At 39.6% G+C, this 23,309-nt stretch overlaps 2 protein-coding genes across 3 annotated transcripts; both read right to left on the bottom strand.

The window, feature by feature from the left end:
• Nucleotides 1–1,865: 1,865 nt before the first annotated feature.
• On the bottom strand, nt 1,866–4,020 carry LOC148090180 (vasotocin-neurophysin VT 1-like). Its single transcript, XM_087779181.1, has 3 exons — nt 3,879–4,020; nt 2,071–2,284; nt 1,866–2,015 (listed from the first exon to the last, which is right to left on the bottom strand). Exons 1-3 carry the CDS (start codon nt 3,993–3,995, stop codon nt 1,891–1,893), a joined length of 456 nt encoding a protein of 151 aa, XP_087635307.1. The 5' UTR covers nt 3,996–4,020; the 3' UTR covers nt 1,866–1,890.
• Nucleotides 4,021–11,957: 7,937 nt separating this feature from the next.
• ubox5 (U-box domain containing 5) lies at nt 11,958–22,506 on the bottom strand. Of its 2 annotated transcripts, XM_087779103.1 has the most exons (7): nt 22,393–22,506; nt 18,996–19,059; nt 16,873–16,974; nt 16,150–16,811; nt 14,908–15,386; nt 14,698–14,850; nt 11,958–12,397 (listed from the first exon to the last, which is right to left on the bottom strand). In XM_087779103.1, the coding sequence occupies exons 2-7, from the start codon at nt 19,050–19,052 to the stop codon at nt 12,141–12,143; spliced, it is 1,710 nt and encodes a 569-aa protein (XP_087635229.1). In that variant the 5' UTR covers nt 19,053–19,059; nt 22,393–22,506; the 3' UTR covers nt 11,958–12,140. The 2 variants fall into 2 exon arrangements, with proteins under 2 accessions (XP_087635229.1, XP_087635222.1); XM_087779096.1 differs by having other exon boundaries at nt 14,698–15,386.
• Nucleotides 22,507–23,309: the final 803 nt, after the last annotated feature.

Genomic DNA, 23,309 nt, shown 5'->3' with positions numbered 1-23,309 from the left:
CGACTCATGGATCGACTCGTGGATCGACTCATACTCGTGGATCGACTCATGGATCGACTCATGGATCGACTCGTGGATCGACTCGTGGATCGACTCGTGGATCGACTCATGGATCGACACATGGATCGACTCATGGATCGACTCGTGGATCGACACATGGATCGACTCATGGATCGACTCATGGATCGACTCGTGGATCGACTAGTGGATCGACTAGTGGATCGACTCATGGATCGACTCATGGATCGACTCGTGGATCGACTCGTGGATCGACTCGTGGATCGACTCATGGATCGACTCATGGATCGACTCATGGATCGACTCATGGATCGACTCATGGATCGACTCATGGATCGACTCGTGGATCGACACATGGATCGACTCATGGATCGACTCATGGATCGACTCGTGGATCGACTCGTGGATCGACTCATGGATCGACTCATGGATCGACTCATGGATTGACTCATGGATCGACACATGGATCGACTCATGGATCGACTCGTGGATCGACACATGGATCGACTCATGGATCGACTCATGGATCGACTCGTGGATCGACTAGTGGATCGACTAGTGGATCGACTCATGGATCGACTCATGGATCGACTCATGGATCGACTCGTGGATCGACTCGTGGATCGACTCATGGATCGACTCATGGATCGACTCATGGATCGACTCATGGATCGACTAGTGGATCGACTCATGGATCGACTCATGGATCGACTCGTGGATCGACTCGTGGATCGACTCGTGAATCGACTAGTGGATCGACTCATGGATCGACTCATGGATCGACTCATGGATCGACTCATGGATCGACTCATGGATCGACTAGTGGATCGACTCATGGATCGACTCATGGATCGACTCATGGATCGACTCATGGATCGACTCATGGATCGACTAGTGGATCGACTCATGGATCGACTCATGGATCGACTCGTGGATCGACTCATGGATCGACTCGTGGATCGACTCGTGGATCGACTCGTGGATCGACTCATGGATCGACTCATGGATCGACTCATGGATCGACTCATGGATCGACTCATGGATCGACTAGTGGATCGACTAGTGGATCGACTCATGGATCGACTCATGGATCGACTCGTGGATCGACTCGTGGATCGACTCATGGATCGACTCATGGATCGACTCATGGATCGACTCGTGGATCGACTCGTGGATCGACTCATGGATCGACTCGTGGATCGACTCGTGGATCGACTCATGGATCGACTCGTGGATCGACTCATGGATCGACTCGTGGATCGACTCATGGATCGACTCGTGGATCGACTCGTGGATCGACTCATGGATCGACTCGTGGATCGACTCATACTCGTGGATCGACTCATGGATCGACTCATGGATCGACTCGTGGATCGACTCGTGGATCGACTCATGGATCGACTCGTGGATCGACTCGTGGATCGACTCGTGGATCGACTCGTGGATCGACTCGTGGATCGACTCATGGATCGACTCGTGGATCGACTCATGGATCGACTCGTGGATCGACTCGTGGATCGACTCATGGATCGACTCGTGGATCGACTCGTGGATCGACTCATGGATCGACTCGTGGATCGACTCGTGGATCGACTCGTGGATCGACTCATGGATCGACTCGTGGATCGACTCATGGATCGACTCGTGGATCGACTCGTGGATCGACTCATGGATCGACTCGTGGATCGACTCGTGGATCGACTCGTGGATCGACTCGTGGATCGACTCGTGGATCGACTCATGGATCGACTCATGGATCGACTAGTGGATCGACTAGTGGATCGACTCATGGATCGACTCATGGATCGACTCGTGGATCTTCAGGTGTGACTCAGTGAACAAAGAGGTTATAATGGATCTTTATTGGCAGCATCAGTACTCGCTCTGGACCCTCGAGGTCACGTGCAGCAGACGCAGCAGCAGTTCTCCAGGAGATCCTCCGCGGGTCTGACCCGGGACCTCCTCCCCGGAGCAGGACGAGTCCAGGGCGCAGCTCTCTGGACACAAACACAGGGTCAGACCTGAAGGTGAAGGACAGGTGTTCGGTCTCACCTGAGTCGCAGCAGAGTCGAGGTCCTGCACAGCGACCCTGACGACCCCCCGCGGCTCCGCAGGGTCGCCCCCCGCTCTGGCAGGGGGTCATCAGGTAGTTCTCCTCGACACAGTGGCTGCTCTCAGGGGTCGCGACCTCGCAGCCCTCGCCCTCCGTGCAGCAGATGTTGGGCCCGAAGCAGCGACCGCGACCGTTCGCCCCACAAGACATGCACTGAAGCAACAAACGATTGTGTTTGTAAACAAATACATAAACATAAACAAACATGTGAATATATTATAACGTAAAGTTCTTTAACGTCTCATCTTTACATTCATGCGGCGAAGAAGTGTTTTGGCAAGAAGCTTTGAAAGATTCCTCAGTTCAGAGAAAACACAAACACAAACATAAACATAAACACAAACACAAACACAAACATAAACATAAACACAAACACAAACATAAACATAAACACAAACACAAACATAAACATAAACATAAACATAAACATAAACATAAACATAAACACAAACACAAACATAAACACAAACATAAACACAAACATAAACATAAACACAAACAAAAACATAACAACAAACACAGACACAAACACAACATAAACATAAACAAAAACACAAACACAAACACAAACACAGACACAAACACAAACATAAACATAAACATAAACATAAACACAAACACAAACATAAACATAAACACAAACACAAACATAAACACAAACACAAACATAAACACAAACACAAACACAAACATAAACACAAACACAAACATAAACACAAACACAAACATAGACACAAACATAAACACAAACACAAACATAGACACAAACACAAACATAAACATAAACATAAACATAAACATAAACACAAACACAAACATAAAGACAAACACAAACATAAACACAAACAAAAACATAGACACAAACACAAACATAAACATAAACATAAACACAAACACAAACATAAAGACAAACACAAACATAAACACAAACAAAAACATAACAACAAACACAGACACAGACACAGACACAAACACAACATAAACATAAACAAAAACACAAACACAAACACAAACACAAACATAAACACAAACACAAACATAAACACAAACACAAACAAAAACATAACAACAAACACAGACACAAACACAACATAAACATAAACAAAAACAAAAACAAAAACACAAACACAAACACAAACACAAACATTAACTTCACTTAAAAAACGTCACATTTATAGGTTTAAGAAAACAATGACTTTGATTAAAGTGAAGAATATTTTTAATCTTGTTTTTAATAAACTAAGTTTAATTATTATTTTTGTTTATTATTTAAACATTAAATACGTGCAAAAACAATGATTCTGAAGTAAAATAAACAGAAGATTAAAACAACATTAAAGAAGAAGAAAGAATGATCGTAAAATTATAATAACAAGATGAAGAAGAAGAAGAAAAATAAGGAGAAGGAATTATTGGAAAATAAGAGGAGGAATAAAAAGAAGAAGAATTGTAGTATAAAAAAAAGAAGGAATAAGAGAAAGATGTATGAAAAGAAATATGATAAAGAAGAGATAGAAGAACCAAAGGAAGAAGAAGAGAAAGAAGAACCAAAGGAGGATGAAGAAGAGAAAGAAGAACCAAAGAAAGAAGAGATAGAAGAACCAAAGAAAGAAGAGATAGAAGAACCAAAGAATGAAGAGATAGAAGAACCTAAGAAAGAAGCGATAGAAGAACCAAAGAAAGAAGTGATAGAAGAACCAAAGAAAGAAGAGAAAGAAGGAGCAAAGAAAGAATAGAATCCACTCACCTCTCTGAGTCCATGATCTTCGGTCAATCCTCTCTTTCCTCCGCGAGGACAGTTCTGGATGTAACAAGCTGAAGACACGAGCAGGAGACAACTGAGACTCAACAGAGAGAGGAACATGTTTGCAGTGAAGAAGAACAAGAAGAAGAACAAGAAGAAGAACAAGAAGAAGAAGAAGAGGATGATGAAGGAGAAGATTCTTCTTCTGCTGCTTTTATACGCACGGACGGACCTGGAGCTGTGACGTCAGAGCTGAAGGCTGAGTATTTTTATATTTATTCATATAAACTCACAGTTTTTAAATCATATTTAAATATATTCATATAAACTCACAGTTTTTACATCATATTTAAATATATTCATATAAACTCACAGTTTTTACATCATATTTAAATATATTCATATAAACTCACAGTTTTTACATTATATTTAAAAATATTCATATAAACTCACAGTTTTTACATGATATTTAAATATATTCATATAAACTCACCGTTTTTAAATCATATTCAAATATATTCATATAAACTCACAGTTTTTACATTATATTTAAAAATATTCATATTAACTCACAGTTTTTACATAATATTTAAATATATTCATATAAACTCACAGTTTTTACATTATATTTAAAAATATTCATATAAACTCACAGTTTTTACATGATATTTAAATATATTCATATAAACTCAAAGTTTTTACATTATATTTAAAAATATTCATATAAACTCACAGTTTTTACATCATATTTAAATATATTCATATAAACTCACAGTTTTTACATTATATTTAAAAATATTCATATAAACTCACAGTTTTTACATGATATTTAAATATATTCATATAAACTCACCGTTTTTAAATCATATTCAAATATATTCATATAAACTCACAGTTTTTACATGATATTTAAATATATTCATATAAACTCAAAGTTTTTACATCATATTTAAAAATATTCATATAAACTCACAGTTTTTACATCATATTTAAATATATTCATATAAACTCACAGTTTTTACATCATATTTAAATATATTCATATAAACTCACAGTTTTTACATCATATTTAAATATATTCATATAAACTCACAGTTTTTACATTATATTTAAAAATATTCATATAAACTCACAGTTTTTACATGATATTTAAATATATTCATATAAACTCACCGTTTTTAAATCATATTCAAATATATTCATATAAACTCACAGTTTTTACATTATATTTAAAAATATTCATATTAACTCACAGTTTTTACATAATATTTAAATATATTCATATAAACTCACAGTTTTTACATTATATTTAAAAATATTCATATAAACTCACAGTTTTTACATGATATTTAAATATATTCATATAAACTCAAAGTTTTTACATTATATTTAAAAATATTCATATAAACTCACAGTTTTTACATCATATTTAAATATATTCATATAAACTCACAGTTTTTACATTATATTTAAAAATATTCATATAAACTCACAGTTTTTACATGATATTTAAATATATTCATATAAACTCACCGTTTTTAAATCATATTCAAATATATTCATATAAACTCACAGTTTTTACATGATATTTAAATATATTCATATAAACTCAAAGTTTTTACATTATATTTAAAAATATTCATATAAACTCACAGTTTTTACATCATATTTAAATATATTCATATAAACTCACAGTTTTTACACCGATATTTAAATATATTCATATAAACTCACAGTTTTACATGATATTTAAATATATTCATATAAACTCACAGTTTTTACATTATATTTAAAAATATTCATATAAACTCACAGTTTTTACACCGATATTTAAATATATTCATATAAACTCACAGTTTTTAAATCATATTTAAATATATTCATATAAACTCACAGTTTTTACATGACATTTAAATATATTCATATAAACTCACAGTTTTTACATCATATTTAAATATATTCATATAAACTCACAGTTTTCACATTATGTTTAAATATATTCATATAAACTCACAGTTTTTACATGATATTTAAATATATTCATATAAACTCACAGTTTTTTTTACATGATATTTAAATATATTCATATAAACTCACAGTTTTTACATCATATTTAAATATATTCATATAAACTCACAGTTTTCACATTATGTTTAAATATATTCATATAAACTCACAGTTTTTACATGATATTTAAATATATTCATATAAACTCACAGTTTTTACATTATATTTAAAAATATTCATATAAACTCACAGTTTTTACATCATATTTAAATATATTCATATAAACTCACAGTTTTTACATTATATTTAAAAAATATTCATATAAACTCACAGTTTTTACATTATATTTAAAAATATTCATATAAACTCACAGTTTTTACATCGATATTTAAATATATTCATATAAACTCACAGTTTTTACATCGATATTTAAATATATTCATATAAACTCACAGTTTTTACACCGATATTTAAATATATTCATATAAACTCACAGTTTTTACACCGATATTTAAATATATTCATATAAACTCACAGTTTTTACACCGATATTTAAATATATTCATATAAACTCACAGTTTTAAATGATATTTCAATATATTCTTATAAACTCACAGTTTTTACACCGATATTTAAATATATTCATATAAACTCACAGTTTTACATGATATTTAAATATATTCATATAAAATCAGTTTTTACATCCATATTTAAATATATTCATAGAAATTGACAGTCTTTACATCCATATTCAAATATATATAATATATACTTCGTTTACAGTGAATAAGAATCAGACTCAGGGAAGGTTCAAATGTTGTTCAGTTGTTGTTGTTGTTGTTATTGTTGTTGTTGTTGTTGTTATTGTTGTTGTTGTTGTTATTGTTATTGTTAGCGTCAACAATGTTTTTACTGTGAGAAACAATACCAGACATTAAATAAATCAAGTTTGACACAAATCTATGTAAATCTATGTTTCTCTTGATATCGAATCCTTTAATCTTTAGTCTCAAATAGTTTTTCTTTAAGTTCAATATAAATGTTATAATAGAGTCTCCAGACCAAACAAACAGAGCTCAGAGCTGCTGATCAAACTCTCATCCTCGTGACACTTTTATATATTTGACTTTTATTTGTTAAATGACATGTAAAACATTTTTATTTTTACTTTAAAACTCGATCAAATCTATCTTTTAACCATTGGCATCATAATATCAAACCATATGTTTAAAACTTTTATTTTGAAAATATTTGAATGAAATCAATGAACAGAAGCTTAAAGTAGAGACAAAGTAGAGACTAATGAACTTTAATGTCGTTCTATCATGTGTTGCGTCGTCAAAACATCGTCATGACGACCTCGTTGACCTGTCAATCATCTTCATTAACTTCTAACGAGACAAACAACAACAACGAGTCGTCGCTTCATGATGCGAGTCGAGTCGTCCTCGTTAGTCGCGACACGTCGACGAGACGGGAGTGAAAGGAGCAGCGGAGGTTCAGGTGAAGGTCCTTCATCAAGACTATCAAGTTCATCAATAATCATCTCTGTCTTAACGAGGTGTTCCTGCGTCAGACGTCGTTTCTCATGAGACGAAGAAATGTTTGCAAAGTGACGACAACTTTGAAGAAACCAGTTGTTTTTGACACGTTGAAGAAAAGAAAAGTTTCGTCAACGATTGTGAAGAAAAGATTCAAGATCTTCTGCTTTAGATTCACGTCCTCGTCTGAGCGGAAACAAGATCATGACCCTGAGTCAACATCCTGTTGTCACGGAAACTGACAAATAAACTAGTGTGTGTGTGATCATGGACTTGCCTAATTCAACCCCCCAGACACACACGCTCACACACACACCTACACACACACACACACTCACACACACACACACCTACACACACACCTACACACACACACACACACACACGCTCAAACACCCCCCCCACACACACACACACACACACACACACGCTCACACACACACTTACACACACACACACTCACACACACACACACCTACACACACACACACACCTACACACACACACACACACACGCTCACACCCCCCCCCCACACACACACACACACACACACACACACACGTCACACACACACACACACACACATGTCACACTCACACACACTCACACACACACACACACAAACACACACACAAACACACGCACACACACAAACACATGTCACACACACACACACACGTCACATACACACATGTCACACTCTAACACACACAGGTCACACACACACATGTCACACACATGTCACACTCACACACACACACACACACACATGTCACACTCACTCACACACACACACATGTCACACTCACACACACACACACATCACACTCACTCACACACACACACATGTCACACTCACACACACACACACATCACACTCACTCACACACACACACATGTCACACTCACACACACACACACACATGTCACACTCACACACACACACACGTCACACTCACACACACACACGTCACACTCACACACACACACACACACACACACATGTCACACTCACACATACACACACACACACACACACACACACGTCACACTCACACACACACACGTCACACTCACACAAACGTCACACACACACACACACACACACACACACACGTCACACTCACACACACACACGTCACACTCACACAAACGTCACACACACACACACACACACACACTCACACAAACACACACAAACGTCACACACACTCACAAACGAGAACGTAAACATGTCAAGGATAAACTGTATGTTTTTTGTGTACAGCAGTACACACACACACACACACACACACACACACACACACACACACACACACACACACACACAAACACACACACACACACGAACTAAACACATAGTAATATATAATATTTACATATGTTTACATATTTGAAGCTAAATGTGGACAAAAGTCAAACTCTGGTGATTGTTGATGATAAAGTTCAGGGTTGAGTCAGTACTTGAGTGACTGATGTCAGTCAAACTGAGGAACCTGGTGTTTGACAAACATCTCTAGTTAACTCTGAACAAAACTGACACAAACAAGTGAGAAAATAAACTTAAATGATGTCACAACATTATAATGTGTTTGTGTCGTTTACACGATTGTGTTTGTTTAGTGTCTAAACAAGAAGGATGTGTTTCTGCAGTTCATACTCTGAGCCGCTCTAGTAGAAGAACTTATATTTCTCCTTCAAACTCTTCAGTTTCTCTCAGGATCGTTTTAAAATTCTGGTTCTTACTTTCACATCTATTCATTCAGTGCGACAGTGAATGCATTAACGCTCCTGCTGCACCGATTCACCGACCGATCTCCAATTCCCGAACACCCTCACGCGAGAACAAGACCCCAAGATACTTTAAATTCTCCACTTGAGGCAAGGACTCAACCCGGAGAGAACAATCCATCTTTCTCCTGCTGGGAACCATGGCCTCAGATTTAGAGGTGCTGATCCTCATCCCAGCCGCCTCACATTCAGATGCGAACTGATCCAGCGAGAGCTGAAGGTCATGAAGCCATGAGAACCAGATCATCGGATCTTCAGGTCACCAAACGAAACCTTCCTCGCCAGAGCTGAGTCTCGTAATCCTGTCCATGAAAACCAGAGACAGGAGACGAAGCAGATCCCTGACGGAGACCGACTCTCACCGGGAACAGCCTCTAGGTGGTCCCAGGCAGCCTCGAGAACCGTCAAGAGAGTGAAGAGTTGGTCCGTAGTTCCAAGGCCAGGACGGAACCCGCATTGTTCCTCTTGGAGTTGAGGTTCAACCATCGATCGGACCCTCCTTTACAGGACCTAAGAGTAGACCTGACCAGGTCTAGAGAGGAGTGTGATGCCTCTGTAGTTGGCCCACAACCTCTGCCACTCGTCAGGTAACGACCCAGACGCCCACGCAATGTTGAAGAGACGAGTCAGCCAAGACAACCCTTCAACACCTTCAGCATTCAGCACCCACTAGAGAGGGTCAGACCTCCGGGTCGAGGAGCCAGAACCTTCCATCCTGACCATCAACAGCTCGGACACTTCGCTGCTTCAACCCTTCTCAGGGGCCGTTTTCCAGAAGCTGCTTCAGGAGTCCAGGAGACACCAGGTCTCGATAAGACTCCTTCTTCAGTCGGATGGCTTCCTTGACATCCTGGTGGACGCCAGATGTCAAATATGACCTTCAGACCACAGCCTGAACTGGAGCTTCAGCCATGGCGGCTTTGAACACCTACCACTCAAGGTCGATGTCCCCGACCTTCACAGGGATGTCGGAAAAAAGCTTCTGGGATGTGTGAGCTGAAAACTCCTCTGACAGCTTCGTCCTCCAGACGTTCCCAGTTCACACGCACTACGCCTTTGGGTTCATCTGCTCGGTCCAAGAGGCTTCCCTTGCAATCGGAGCCAGCTCACATGAGCAACGCTGGAGACGGAGAGTCCAGCCCCTACCCAGGAGCTGTCTTCCATAGCCCCACCAGATCCACCTGCTGACGCTCCTCCCGAACCAACCCAGGCTCCTTATCCCACGCAGAGGTGACGTTCCACGTCCCCAAAGCCAGAACGATGCAGCCCAGGTCTCGTAGGCCGAGGCTCCCTGATTCCACTGCCACCCAGTTGGCAGCGCACCCGACCTCTGAGATGTTTCCCCACAGGGGGTCTACACTACCGGCCACCAGGCCCTCGCTGTCGGGCCCAGCACCTGTTGTGTCGTAAAGGGTGATTGGTCCAAGATCACTGACATCATCCTAGACCAGGGGTAGGGAACCTGGTCCAGAAAGAGCCGCAGTGGGTGCAGGTTTTCGTTCCAACCATTCAAGAGGACACATTTTATCCAATCAGGTGTCTTAGGAGTGTAATCAGTTGATTGTCAGTCTGGTGTTGCTTGTTCAGCTGAAACCTCATTGGTTAAACTGTACATGCTTGATCGGTTGGAACAAAAACCTGCACCTACTGCGGCTCTTTCTGGACCAGGTTCCCTACCCCTGTTCTAGAGGTTTCTACTGGAGAAGCTACAGACACACACACACTGAGAGATTGGGAAACATCTTGTGAAATCGTCTTGGCCGAGTGTCCAAACACGAGTCATACCAAGGAGGTCCGGAGGGCGGACCCCACTGTGCCCTGTATAAAGTCAATGTGAATGCTGTAAGACTCTGATGATGATGATGATGCTTTGAAATCATAAGGATTGCTTTGTGAATGACCTGCTGGGCTTCGACCCACAGTTAATAAAATCCATCATCCCGTTGATCTGGTCTGGCTTCACTGATTTCCAGTCGACAACCTCTTGGTTCCTTCTTCAATACACCCAGGCCTGGCTCCAGGTGTGGGCCCTGGTGTCGCTCCGGACGGGGTAAACTTCCATCATATTCATGGAGTCGGTTTTGGACCATTCTTAGTCTGACCTCTCATGAGGGACCCATTTGCCATGGTTACCCTACTAGGAGCCTAATCCACTAGGAGCTCAGTCACTCAGTACCAGCTCCGGGCAACATCGCTCCCTGAATCATTGAGCTACACAAACTCCCCCCCCCCAACAAAAATCAGCTTTTGTTTTTGTCGCTTAATGTTTACAGAATCAGAATCAGAATCAGAAAACCTTTATTAGTCCCTCGAGGGGAAATTCGGTTTAACAGCAGCAAGAGAAATAAAAACACACAGAAATAAAAACGAGAAATAGAATAAAAGATAAATCTGCGCTATATAATATATACACAATCATATTTACATAAATAACAAGAGGTGCAGTTAAATAGTTATCTTGGTGTGTTCTTGTTGTGGAGTCTGATGGCAGCAGGAGGAAGGAGGTACCTCTCCCTCACACACCTGGGATGGAGCATCCTATCACTGATGGAGCTCCTCAATGCCCTCAGTGTGTGCTGGAGAGGGTGAGACAAGTTCCTCCTCATGGAGCCCAGCTTGCTCCGCATCCTCCCTCCAGTCACTTCCTCCACAGGATCCAGGGGGCGCCCTAGGACGTAACCGGCCCTCTTAATAAGGCTGTCCAGTTTAGCCCTATCAAAGATACAAGAATAGACGACAGACTCGGAGAATGAAGATAAACTTTTAATCCAAATATATACATATATACACATATATACACAACTTAGACTTTCTCATCTCGCTGGACGACGGTAACTTGAGTTTGTGGACATGAAACATGACGACAAACGGGTGCAACACAACAAAACACTTGAATACTGTGTGAAGTCGTCTCAACACGTCACGTCAGTGATGAACACGCGTGACGCTGCTGCGAGCGCTTAGACTCCTGCAGCGTCGGCAGCAAACTTGGGACGAGGAGGACGAGGAGGACGAGGTCGAGGAGGACGAGGTCGAGGAGGACGAGGTCGAGGAGGACGCGAGCGGCGGCAGGTGGAGGCAGGAGCGACACAGCAAGTGACCACAGAGCAGCCTGTAGACCGGAGCTGAAGGTCGTGAGTAGAGCGAGAGCTCGCTCGCACAACACACACACGTCTGCTCAGCTGTGCAAAGAGAAACAAGTGTCAGAGGATGAAAAACAAATCAATTCTTTGTCTTTTCAAGAACTTGATACCAGTTGAAACTAGATTTAACTGCACAATCGACTCAAAGTCAAAGAATAGAAAACATTAATAAAGAAGGTTTAGAGACAAACTTTACCAAATGTTTAAAACATGAAATGAAACCAAATGTTTTGGACATGAAGGAAACGATTGTCAAGTCAGTAAATCTACTGAAGATACAAAGGTTCATGAAGACAGACGTGAACACGCGAGTATCTGAAGAATCTACAATCATTCATCTACACCAGGAACGACCATATAAGGAGGTGAAGAAGACCCTGTCCACCTGTCAATCACAAATGGAGAAACTTTTCTGAAGCAGATTCAAACCATTTTCATTTCTTCTGTAGAAAGAAAGTCGACTTCAGTAGATTCAACACGAGCATGAAATCATCTTTAAACCTTGTTATCACTAAACATTTTTATTCAAATACATATTTCTCTTACGTTCAAAACATGTTTTTCAAAGTCACCCGAGTATTTCTCACATAATTAAAAGTAATTAAATGTCATTAAACGTCAGTTTCTTACAACAAAAGGTTGAAGTTGAGCCTCAGATGTTGGAGCCGAAGCATCGATTCATGAACATGTTCTTGAATAAATGTGTTCAAATCAAAGATGATCTTCGCAGGACGAGCGTTTGTTCGTTCGTTGGTTCGTTCGTTCTCTGGAATATTCATCGCAGTGAGTCAGTCGTGATGGTTCTGGTCGTGTTCATGTGACGGACAAACAGTGCAGGTGTGAGGCATCAACGGGAGGTCAAAGGTCAAACAAGGTTGAGTCAGGGTGTCCATCACAACACCAGAGTCAAGTACTGGACAATACTACACATATATACTTGTTACTACACTATCACAACACCAGAGTCAAGTACTGGACAATACTACACATATATACTTGTTACTACACTATCACAACACCAGAGTCAAGTACTGGACAATACTACACATATATACTTGTTACTACACTATCACAACACCAGAGTCAAGTACTGGACAATACTACACATGTATACTTGTTACTACACTATCACAACACCAGAGTCAAGTACTGGACAATACTACACATATATACTTGTTACTACACTATCACAACACCAGAGTCAAGTACTGGACAATACTACACATATATACTTGTTACTACACTATCACAACACCAGAGTCAAGTACTGGACAATACTACACATGTATACTTGTTACTACACTATCACAACACCAGAGTCAAGTACTGGACAATACTACACATATATACTTGTTACTACACTATCACAACACCAGAGTCAAGTACTGGACAATACTACACATATATACTTGTTACTACACTATCACAACACCAGAGTCAAGTACTGGACAATACTACACATATATACTTGTTACTACACTATCACAACACCAGAGTCAAGTACTGGACAATACTACACATATATACTTGTTACTACACTATCACAACACCAGAGTCAAGTACTGGACAATACTACACATATATACTTGTTACTACACTATCACAACACCAGAGTCAAGTACTGGACAATACTACACATATATACTTGTGACCATGACCTCCACACGACTCTTAAAGCGAGAGAATAAAACAAAATAAATGTGTTTCCTGCTGCTTTGCTAACACAGAGAAACAAATCAATCCACACTCAGGGTCGACAACAATCCTGTGAAGACGACGAGGCCTTGATGAAGCTCTTGAGCTCCTGGAGTGTGTGTGTGTGTGTGTGTGTGTGTGTGTGTGTGTGTGTGTGTGTGTGTGTGTGTGTGTGTGTGTGTGTGTGATATAACATGTAAACATGAGCTTCACGACCTGTTGTTTGTTAACGTGTTGCTTTAAAAACAACTTTATTTATCAAGATAGAAATATGTCGTCGTTAACTTTAAAGGAGATGAAGGATCGTAATGAGAGCGTTTGTTGATCAGAGGATGATTGTGAGTCAACGCTGACACATGTTTGTGTAGCTGCTGTTGGTCACGTGACGCGCGTTAATAAAGTTTTTCTTCCTCACAGCTTTTATAAACAAGTATTAAAAGAGACTAAACTCAACTAGCGGTTGTTTCCTCCATACATCTACAGCATCTCCAACATCTGGTCCTCATCACTAACTAACCACTGATTCATTGAGTCGACGACACGAGAAGATTCTTCTTCTTCTGAGACGTTCTTGGCTCAATAACGTTTGTTTTTAAACTGTTGATGATCGTGAACTGATCAAGGTCACGTTAGGAAACACAAACCTGGCGTGTTCCTGGAAGCAGGCGCCTGGTCCGGGTCTGGTACCGGGTCCGGGTCGGCTGGCGTCGACAGGTTTGCGGTGAAGGAAGGTCGTCCTCTCAGGACGGAGCTCAGAGCCTCGTCCAGACTCGCCGACAGACGCTGCTCATGCGAGTCTGTGGAGACCAGACCAGGATGATGACGACACAACGACCAGATGTTCCTCTTCTCACCTGGATCCACTTTCATCCTTTTACTCTGAGCCACGCGTCGCTGATCGGCTGATGGTTCTGGTTCTGACCCGCGACTTCGTTTGGTTCCTTCAGACGTCGGAGACTTTTGACGTGGAGACGAAGGTCCTGAGCTCGTCTTCTGCTCCCGGTTCTCCTGTGGATCCGGTTCCTGGACGAGGCGCGAGGGGTTCATCCCGGGGTCCGTGCGCCCCAACACGCCGGCCCGGCCCGACACGCCCTCGCGCAGCAGGAACAGGTCGATGCGACTCTTCAGCTGCGGGTTGGGAAGAGGTTGAGACGAGGAGGTGAAGGCGACGCCGGTGAACGGGTCGTTCCGGGCCCGACCCCAGGTCGCCTCTCTCTTCTGGTACTCGTCCAGAGTGGAGGTGTCCACGGAGACCCCGCTGGGCAGCAGCATGGGCAGGGTCATGACCTCTTGAGTCAGAGGGTCCAGGAACTCTTCAGGGACGGACACGTGGCTGGAGATGAAGGAAGTTCATCAGTTTAAACATGTCAGATGTTGAAGCTTCTGTGTTTGACCTGAAGTTTTTTATTTAAATGTTTCTGGGGTTTTTAAGCAGATTTAATAATAGTAATAATTAGTAATAATTAGTCACAATTTCTGTATAAAAGGAATTTGTTTTTTATTATTTGAATGAAAAATGTTTTGTTCTATTTCCAATCATTTAAAATAACTTTTTCCAAATTAGATTTTTTTAATTTGCAGCCTTTTAAGTTCCGTATAAAAATGTTAAATCAGTTTCTTCAGAACCTTCGATGGTTGAATTGAACTTTAAAGTCGAAAATTGAATGTTTTTTAAGCAGTAAGTTACTTTATATTTTTTAAATAATTAAATGCAATCATTTATTATATCGAAAACTTGAATGACTTTGTAGTTATTTTTAAATAATTGAATAAAAAGCTGAATATTTTCCAGAGAAGCTCATGATCAGCAGCTCTGTGTCACTGTTGTACCAACATTAGTTCATCCCAGCTTCTCGGGGTGAGAGGCGGGGGACACCCTGGACAGGACGCCACACAAAGACTAAGAATGTATTTGAAATTAGATCCTGTGTTTTAAACGATTAGAATATCAAACTCAAAAAGTAACGTTCAAGTTTGTAAATCATCCGAAAAACTATTTCATTTCGACAAATCGAACATTTGAAAAGTTCGAGTAAAGACTCAACATCCTGCATCACAGCAGCATCAACGAGCAGAGCTCACGTGTTCGTTCGTACCTCGGAGTCAAAGTGGTCTTCGCCGGCGGTCGGGTCCGAGGCGGAGCACCAGGGGGTCTGGACCGTCTCTCGTGGTCCCGGTGGATGTTTTGAATCCTCTGCACCTCCTCCGGGGGGCAGCATCGAGCCGGTCGCCCCCAGACCGCGAGGCTCTTCAGGCCGAGCGCCGACGCGGCGCCGCCGAACGGCATCGTGACTCGCAGCTGCGCCACCGAACCCACGGACGCCGCGCCGCGACTCCACAGCTCTTCCCGGCGGCAGCGCTGGCGAGGCGGTGCCGGCGGGTCCAGGAAGGGCGGGCGAGGACAGAACCCGGGACGAGAGAAGCTGATTTCCGTCGCGTCCCGGAGCTCGCAGCGACCCACCAGCTTGAAGTCGTCACAGAGGTCGGAGCCAGAAGGTTTCTGAGCGTCCGCGGACTCCCCACGACTCCAGCGCTGACCTGACCTGTGACCTCGGTTCTCACTTCTCTGGTTGACCTTCTGGACCCTCCGCTCGCCCTGAGGACCGGCGCTGGGGAGCGAGGAGGTCTGGGCGGAGGACGGACCCGAGCTGGTGCTGATCTCCACTCGTTTGCTGGACTGTCCTTGATCCATGCCCCAGGGCCAGAGCTGCACGTCCACCCGGCACAGGTCCACCAGGAAACCGAAGCGAAGAGTGACCTAAAAGGTCAGAGAGCGAGAGGTCAAGTTCAAGAGTCAGAGCCGAGAACCTGGAGCACACCTGGACAGGTGGACGCAGGAAGTACTCCAGCTTGAAGCCCCTCCTCCGGAGCGCAGGGTCAGCGGACACCAGGTTGGTCACGTCGTATCCGTCGGCACAGAGCTGTGAAGGTAGATGTCGTCAATCAAACTCTTCATCTCTGTTGCAGCGACTGCCAGACGGTGATGGACACACAGAACCAGCAGCTCCAGAATCAAGTTCATCATCACGACTGATCCGATCATTCATTCGTTTTCTAAAACTGATTCACTTCATCAGGGTCGTCGGGGGGTCAGGAGTCTATCCCAGCTATCTGGGGTGAGAGGCAGGGAAACTGTGGGAGGAAACCAGAGTAACAGAGTAAACCCTGATTTATTTGACATTCTTATAAACAAACAGAATCCTCTTATTTATACGAACCAAAAACACCAACTCAGAATCCAAGTCCAGTGTGTGTAGTTTAAACGTCTTCCATCAATGAAGAAGCAAATACACAATATAACATATACACAATATAACATATACACAATATACAACACATTTGTTATTTTGAACGTGAAGGGAAGGTTTAGACGCCTCTTTATTTGATTTGTTTACGTTGTTTGTTTTGTTCTGATATTATAACTTTGCAAAATAAAACAACGTTTAAGCGTCTTTAAGTACTTTGTGTACATGTTGAGCACGTTAAATAAACACCACCGTAATAATGTTAGTGATTCTGGTCACAATCATGTAATAACACCAGGTTTCAACACATCTGAGCTCCGAGAACTTGATAAAGACGTATTCATTCTGAATAACAGACGTGTTTTCAAGATGTTCCTGCAGCTCGAAGAAAGAAAAACCTTTACGTCTGAATTGCGAACGATCACATGACTCAGCAGGAGTAGAAAGAACATAACAAGGTCACTTGTGATTCAGTCTCCCACACGAGCAGACCCTCGCTTTTCATTCGTCCTCCGGCGTCACCTTCGAGACGTTTCTCAGGCCGCAAACATCTCGTGTCACAACTTTTCTCCCTTTTTCAATTCAAATGTTCTGATTGAAAAGCTGCTCTCGTAAGAGTCGTGGATGAAGACGATCCTGAGGCGACCAGACGTGACTTGAGCAGGTTCTTCAAACATGGTTTGTGAAAAACAATGATCGAAAATATCAAAAGAAAGATTATTTAAATGATGTCAGTTGTTAAAGAACTTAAAAAGTGACGCTTGGTTTGTCGTTATGCACGATTCTAGAAATATCATCGTAAAATGATATTAAAATCAATAAAATCAATTTTTTAAAGAAACATTTGACGATCTTTAAAAGAATATTTAACACATTAAAATACTCGTTTAAAACCAGTGGGTCGAGTATTAAATTCTAAACATACATCAGTAGAAAGAAAACCCAAAGATATTAAATATACAAAAACATACATTCAAACCCTTAAAACTTGAATGTATTATCAAATATGTAAATTCAACATTGCACTGTATTAGTAACTGGTAAATAAATGTGTGATGAAGGGAGTCAGAAGAGAGGAGGAGAGTTTACGTCATAATGGACTCTCGTAACCTCTTGTTCGTCCAGATTTCAGAGCAACTTTATTTAAAAGTGACACGAGGATGAAGAGTTATTTGGAGTTACACGGATGGTTTGGTAAACTAGTTAGTTATTGATGCTATAGTTCTCTGAATAACTCTTCATATGTTATGTTAACATACCAGGTTCTCACTTCATGTAACGTAACATTATTCTGTTGTTGCCTCTAGTTTTATTTTAAACTTTCAAGATCACATGTCTGTTCTTGGATTTTATCAAATCAATTTCCCCCAAAAACACGACTTATACTCCAGTGCGACTTATATATGTTTTTACTTCTTTATTATGCATTTTATGTCTGGAGCGACTCGTGCTCCGGAGACACTTATAGTCCAGAGAATACGGTAATGAGTGTAAAACATGGTGATGATGAGAAGTTACTGCGTCTTGAACAACATTCACTACATTAGTTGATTTAAGATGCAACAAAGAGGTCGAAGGGTCGATGGAGTGAACACAAGATGACAGAGGTGAGTCAGGGTGATGAGGTCAAAGGTGAAGGATGACTAAGTGAATAAAAACTAAAAACAACATTCAAAAAAAGCAGATACTTTGTGTACCTTGTTCGTGCTCACACCTGTCTGGAAATGTTCTTGGCAGAGATTCACGGCCATCATGTCCAACCTGTGGAGAAAGAAGCGCGTTAAGAGGTTTCCTCGTGTTGACCCCGAGAGGTCAAGGACAGATAACAACATTGTACTGGATGATGATGACAAAGGTTTATCACAATGAGTAGAGAATGAATCTGTGTGTCCTTTGACACGGACGTGTGCACGACGAGTTGAGAGGAAAACACAGTGAATTAAACACAAACATTGAGTGGATAACACAGTGAATTAAACACAAACATTGAGTGGATAACACAGTGAATTAAACACAAACATTGAGTGGAAAACACAGTGAATTAAACACAAACATTGAGTGGATAACACAGTGAATTAAACACAAACATTGAGTGGAAAACACAGTGAATTAAACACAAACATTGAGAGGAAAACACAGTGAATTAAACACAAACATTTAGTAGATAACACAGTGAATTAAACACAAACATTTAGTAGATAACACAGTGAATTAAACACAAACATTTAGTAGATAACACAGTGAATTAAACACAAACATTGAGTGGATAACACAGTGAATTAAACACAAACATTTAGTAGATAACACAGTGAATTAAACACAAACATTTAGTGGATAACACGGTGAATTAAACACAAACATTGAGTGGAAAACACAGTGAATTAAACACAAACATTGAGTGGAAAACACAGTGAATTAAACACAAACATTGAGTGGATAACACAGTGAATTAAACACAAACATTGAGTGGATAACACGGTGAATTAAACACAAACATTGAGTGGATAACACAGTGAATTAAACACAAACATTGAGTGGAAAACACAGTGAATTAAACACAAACATTGAGTGGAAAACACAGTGAATTAAACACAAACATTGAGTGGATAACACAGTGAATTAAACACAAACATTGAGTGGATAACTCGGTGAATTAAACACAAACATTGAGTGGATAACACAGTGAATTAAACACAAACATTGAGAGGAAAACACAGTGAATTCAACACAAACATTGAGTGGATAACACAGTGAATTAAACACAAACATTGAGAGGAAAACACAGTGAATTAAACACAAACATTGAGTGGATAACACAGTGAATTAAACACAAACATTTAGTGGATAACACGGTGAATTAAACACAAACATTGAGTGGAAAACACAGTGAATTAAACACAAACATTGAGTGGAAAACACAGTGAATTAAACACAAACATTGAGTGGATAACACAGTGAATTAAACACAAACATTGAGTGGATAACACGGTGAATTAAACACAAACATTGAGTGGATAACACAGTGAATTAAACACAAACATTGAGTGGAAAACACAGTGAATTAAACACAAACATTGAGTGGAAAACACAGTGAATTAAACACAAACATTGAGTGGATAACACAGTGAATTAAACACAAACATTGAGTGGATAACACGGTGAATTAAACACAAACATTGAGTGGATAACACAGTGAATTAAACACAAACATTGAGAGGAAAACACAGTGAATTCAACACAAACATTGAGTGGATAACACAGTGAATTAAACACAAACATTGAGAGGAAAACACAGTGAATTAAACACAAACATTGAGTGGATAACACAGTGAATTAAACACAAACATTGAGTGGATAACACAGTGAATTAAACACAAACATTGAGAGGAAAACACAGTGAATTCAACACAAACATTGAGTGGATAACACAGTGAATTAAACACAAACATTGAGAGGAAAACACAGTGAATTAAACACAAACATTGAGTGGATAACACAGTGAATTAAACACAAACATTGAGAGGAAAACACAGTGAATTAAACACAAACATTGAGAGGAAAACACAGTGAATTAAACACAAACATTGAGTGGAAAACACAGTGAATTAAACACAAACATTGAGTGGAAAACAGTGAATTAAACACAAACATTGAGTGGAAAACACAGTGAATTAAACAAACATTGAGTGGAAAACACAGTGAATTAAACACAAACATTGAGTGGATAACACAGTGAATTAAACACAAACATTGAGTGGATAACACAGTGAATTAAACACAAACATTGAGAGGAAAACACAGTGAATTAAACACTAACATTGAGTGGAAAACACAGTGAATTAAACACAAACATTGAGTGGAAAACACAGTGAATTAAACACAAACATTGAGTGGATAACACAGTGAATTAAACACAAACATTGAGTGGAAAACACAGTGAATTAAACACAAACATTGAGTGGATAACACAGTGAATTAAACACAAACATTGAGAGGAAAACACAGTGAATTAAACACAAACATTGAGTGGATAAGACAGTTAATTAAACACAAACATTGAGTGGAAAACACAGTGAATTAAACACAAACATTGAGTGGAAAACAGTGAATTAAACACAAACATTGAGTGGATAACACAGTGAATTAAACACAAACATTGAGAGGAAAACACAGTGAATTAAACACAAACATTGAGTGGATAAGACAGTTAATTAAACACAAACATTGAGTGGAAAACACAGTGAATTAAACACAAACATTGAGTGGAAAACACAGTGAATTAAACACAAACATTGAGTGGATAACACAGTGAATTAAACACAAACATTGAGTGGAAAACACAGTTAATTAAACACAAACATTGAGTGGATAACACAGTGAATTAAACACAAACATTGAGTGGAAAACACAGTGAATTAAACACAAACATTGAGTGGATAACACAGTGAATTAAACACAAACATTGAGAGGAAAACAGAGTGAATTAAACACAAACATTGAGTGGATAAGACAGTTAATTAAACACAAACATTGAGTGGAAAACACAGTGAATTAAACACAAACATTGAGTGGATAACACAGTTAATTAAACACAAACATTGAGTGGATAACGGTGAATTAAACACAAACATTGAGTGGATAACACAGTGAATTAAACACAAACATTTAGTAGATAACACAGTGAATTCAACACAAACATTCAGTGGAAAACACAGTGAATTAAACACAAACATTGAGTGGATAACACAGTGAATTAAACACAAACATTGAGAGGAAAACACAGTGAATTAAACACAAACATTGAGTGGATAAGACAGTTAATTAAACACAAACATTGAGTGGAAAACACAGTGAATTAAACACAAACATTGAGTGGAAAACACAGTGAATTAAACACAAACATTGAGTGGAAAACACAGTGAATTAAACACAAACATTGAGTGGATAACACAGTGAATTAAACACAAACATTGAGTGGAAAACACAGTGAATTAAACACAAACATAAAGTGAACATCGTTTATATTGAGTTTAAGTGTCAGAAAATGAAGAGCGATAGTTTTCATTCATTTCAACACAACATTGACACACTTACTGTTGTGAAGCGACGTCTTTGACCACAAACACAAACACACATCTGACAAAAGTTGACGTTTGTAACGAACTGACGGTTGAAAATGTGCAGCAGTTACTCGTGTTAGCATGTAGCTTAGCTCACAACAACTACGGAAGCCGCGGAGATTCAAAAGCGTGAACGTAACTCGTTCACTTTCTTCTTTATCCCCATTTTTGAACTTTTGAAAGATGTTTAAAATGAAGATGATCGTGACTATATTAACGTCAGAGGTTGATGAGAATACTGTTATTTTAATATATTTGTGAATATATTTATTTTATCAAAACAAACATCTCAGGATATTTGATCCTTTGATATGTATCGATATAAATATCGATCTTTAATGCGAGCAGGTCAAGAAAACAATGAAAATGATCTGTTTTAACTGATGATGCAACTCTTAAAAAAATGTAAATGTAATGCATTAATAGACATGTTTAATACATTAAAATATACGTGTATTCAAAACATGTGATGTAAATACATTGAATAAACATTTTAAATGTATCAAATGCTCATGTAAACTAAAACACTGACATGTTGATTTATTTACTTTTATTGGACTCGTGTTGCTATGAAACGATCTGAACACATCAACGCTTGTGTTGTGTTTAAACAAGTGTTAGATTAAAAAATATTATAGACTATAAGTTTACACCATACTTAAATTAACGCTAAAAGATAATCAAAATATAAAGTATAAATTACTAGCTTCATCTAAGAGCTTAAACGTTTGACTACACATTCACAATCAACATTTCACTCCAGACTGATTTACTCTGTTTTAAGACAAGCTTGGAACAGAATTAGAAACATGACACCGGTTATTTAAACGTCTGTTTGTCTGCCTTTCACACCTTGGGTCGTGGATCAAAGAACGAAGCGAGACACATCCA

Source organism: Callionymus lyra, chromosome 1 (assembly GCF_982586985.1).
Source record: "Callionymus lyra chromosome 1, fCalLyr1.hap1.1, whole genome shotgun sequence".
Taxonomy (NCBI): Eukaryota; Metazoa; Chordata; class Actinopteri; order Syngnathiformes; family Callionymidae; genus Callionymus; species Callionymus lyra.
Note: the sequence above shows the minus strand (reverse complement) of the source record. Positions and strands in the feature narration are given on the sequence as shown.

What these genes read in the sequence shown, in the direction of transcription:
- LOC148090180 (XM_087779181.1), bottom strand. Translation starts at nt 3,995, where the DNA reads ATGTTCCTCTCTCTGTTGAGTCTCAGTTGTCTCCTGCTCGTGTCTTCA. An exon ending in AAGATCATGGACTCAGAGAG is followed by an intron (nt 2,285 to 3,878) that starts GTGAGTGGATTC and finishes TTGTTGCTTCAG; the next exon opens with TGCATGTCTTGTGGGGCGAA. An exon ending in TCGACTCTGCTGCGACTCAG is followed by an intron (nt 2,016 to 2,070) that starts GTGAGACCGAAC and finishes GTTTGTGTCCAG; the next exon opens with AGAGCTGCGCCCTGGACTCG.
- ubox5 (XM_087779096.1), bottom strand. Translation starts at nt 19,052, where the DNA reads ATGATGGCCGTGAATCTCTGCCAAGAACATTTCCAGACAGGTGTGAGC. An exon ending in TCCTGCGTCCACCTGTCCAG is followed by an intron (nt 16,812 to 16,872) that starts GTGTGCTCCAGG and finishes CTGACCTTTTAG; the next exon opens with GTCACTCTTCGCTTCGGTTT. An exon ending in AAGACCACTTTGACTCCGAG is followed by an intron (nt 15,387 to 16,149) that starts GTACGAACGAAC and finishes CTTCATCTCCAG; the next exon opens with CCACGTGTCCGTCCCTGAAG.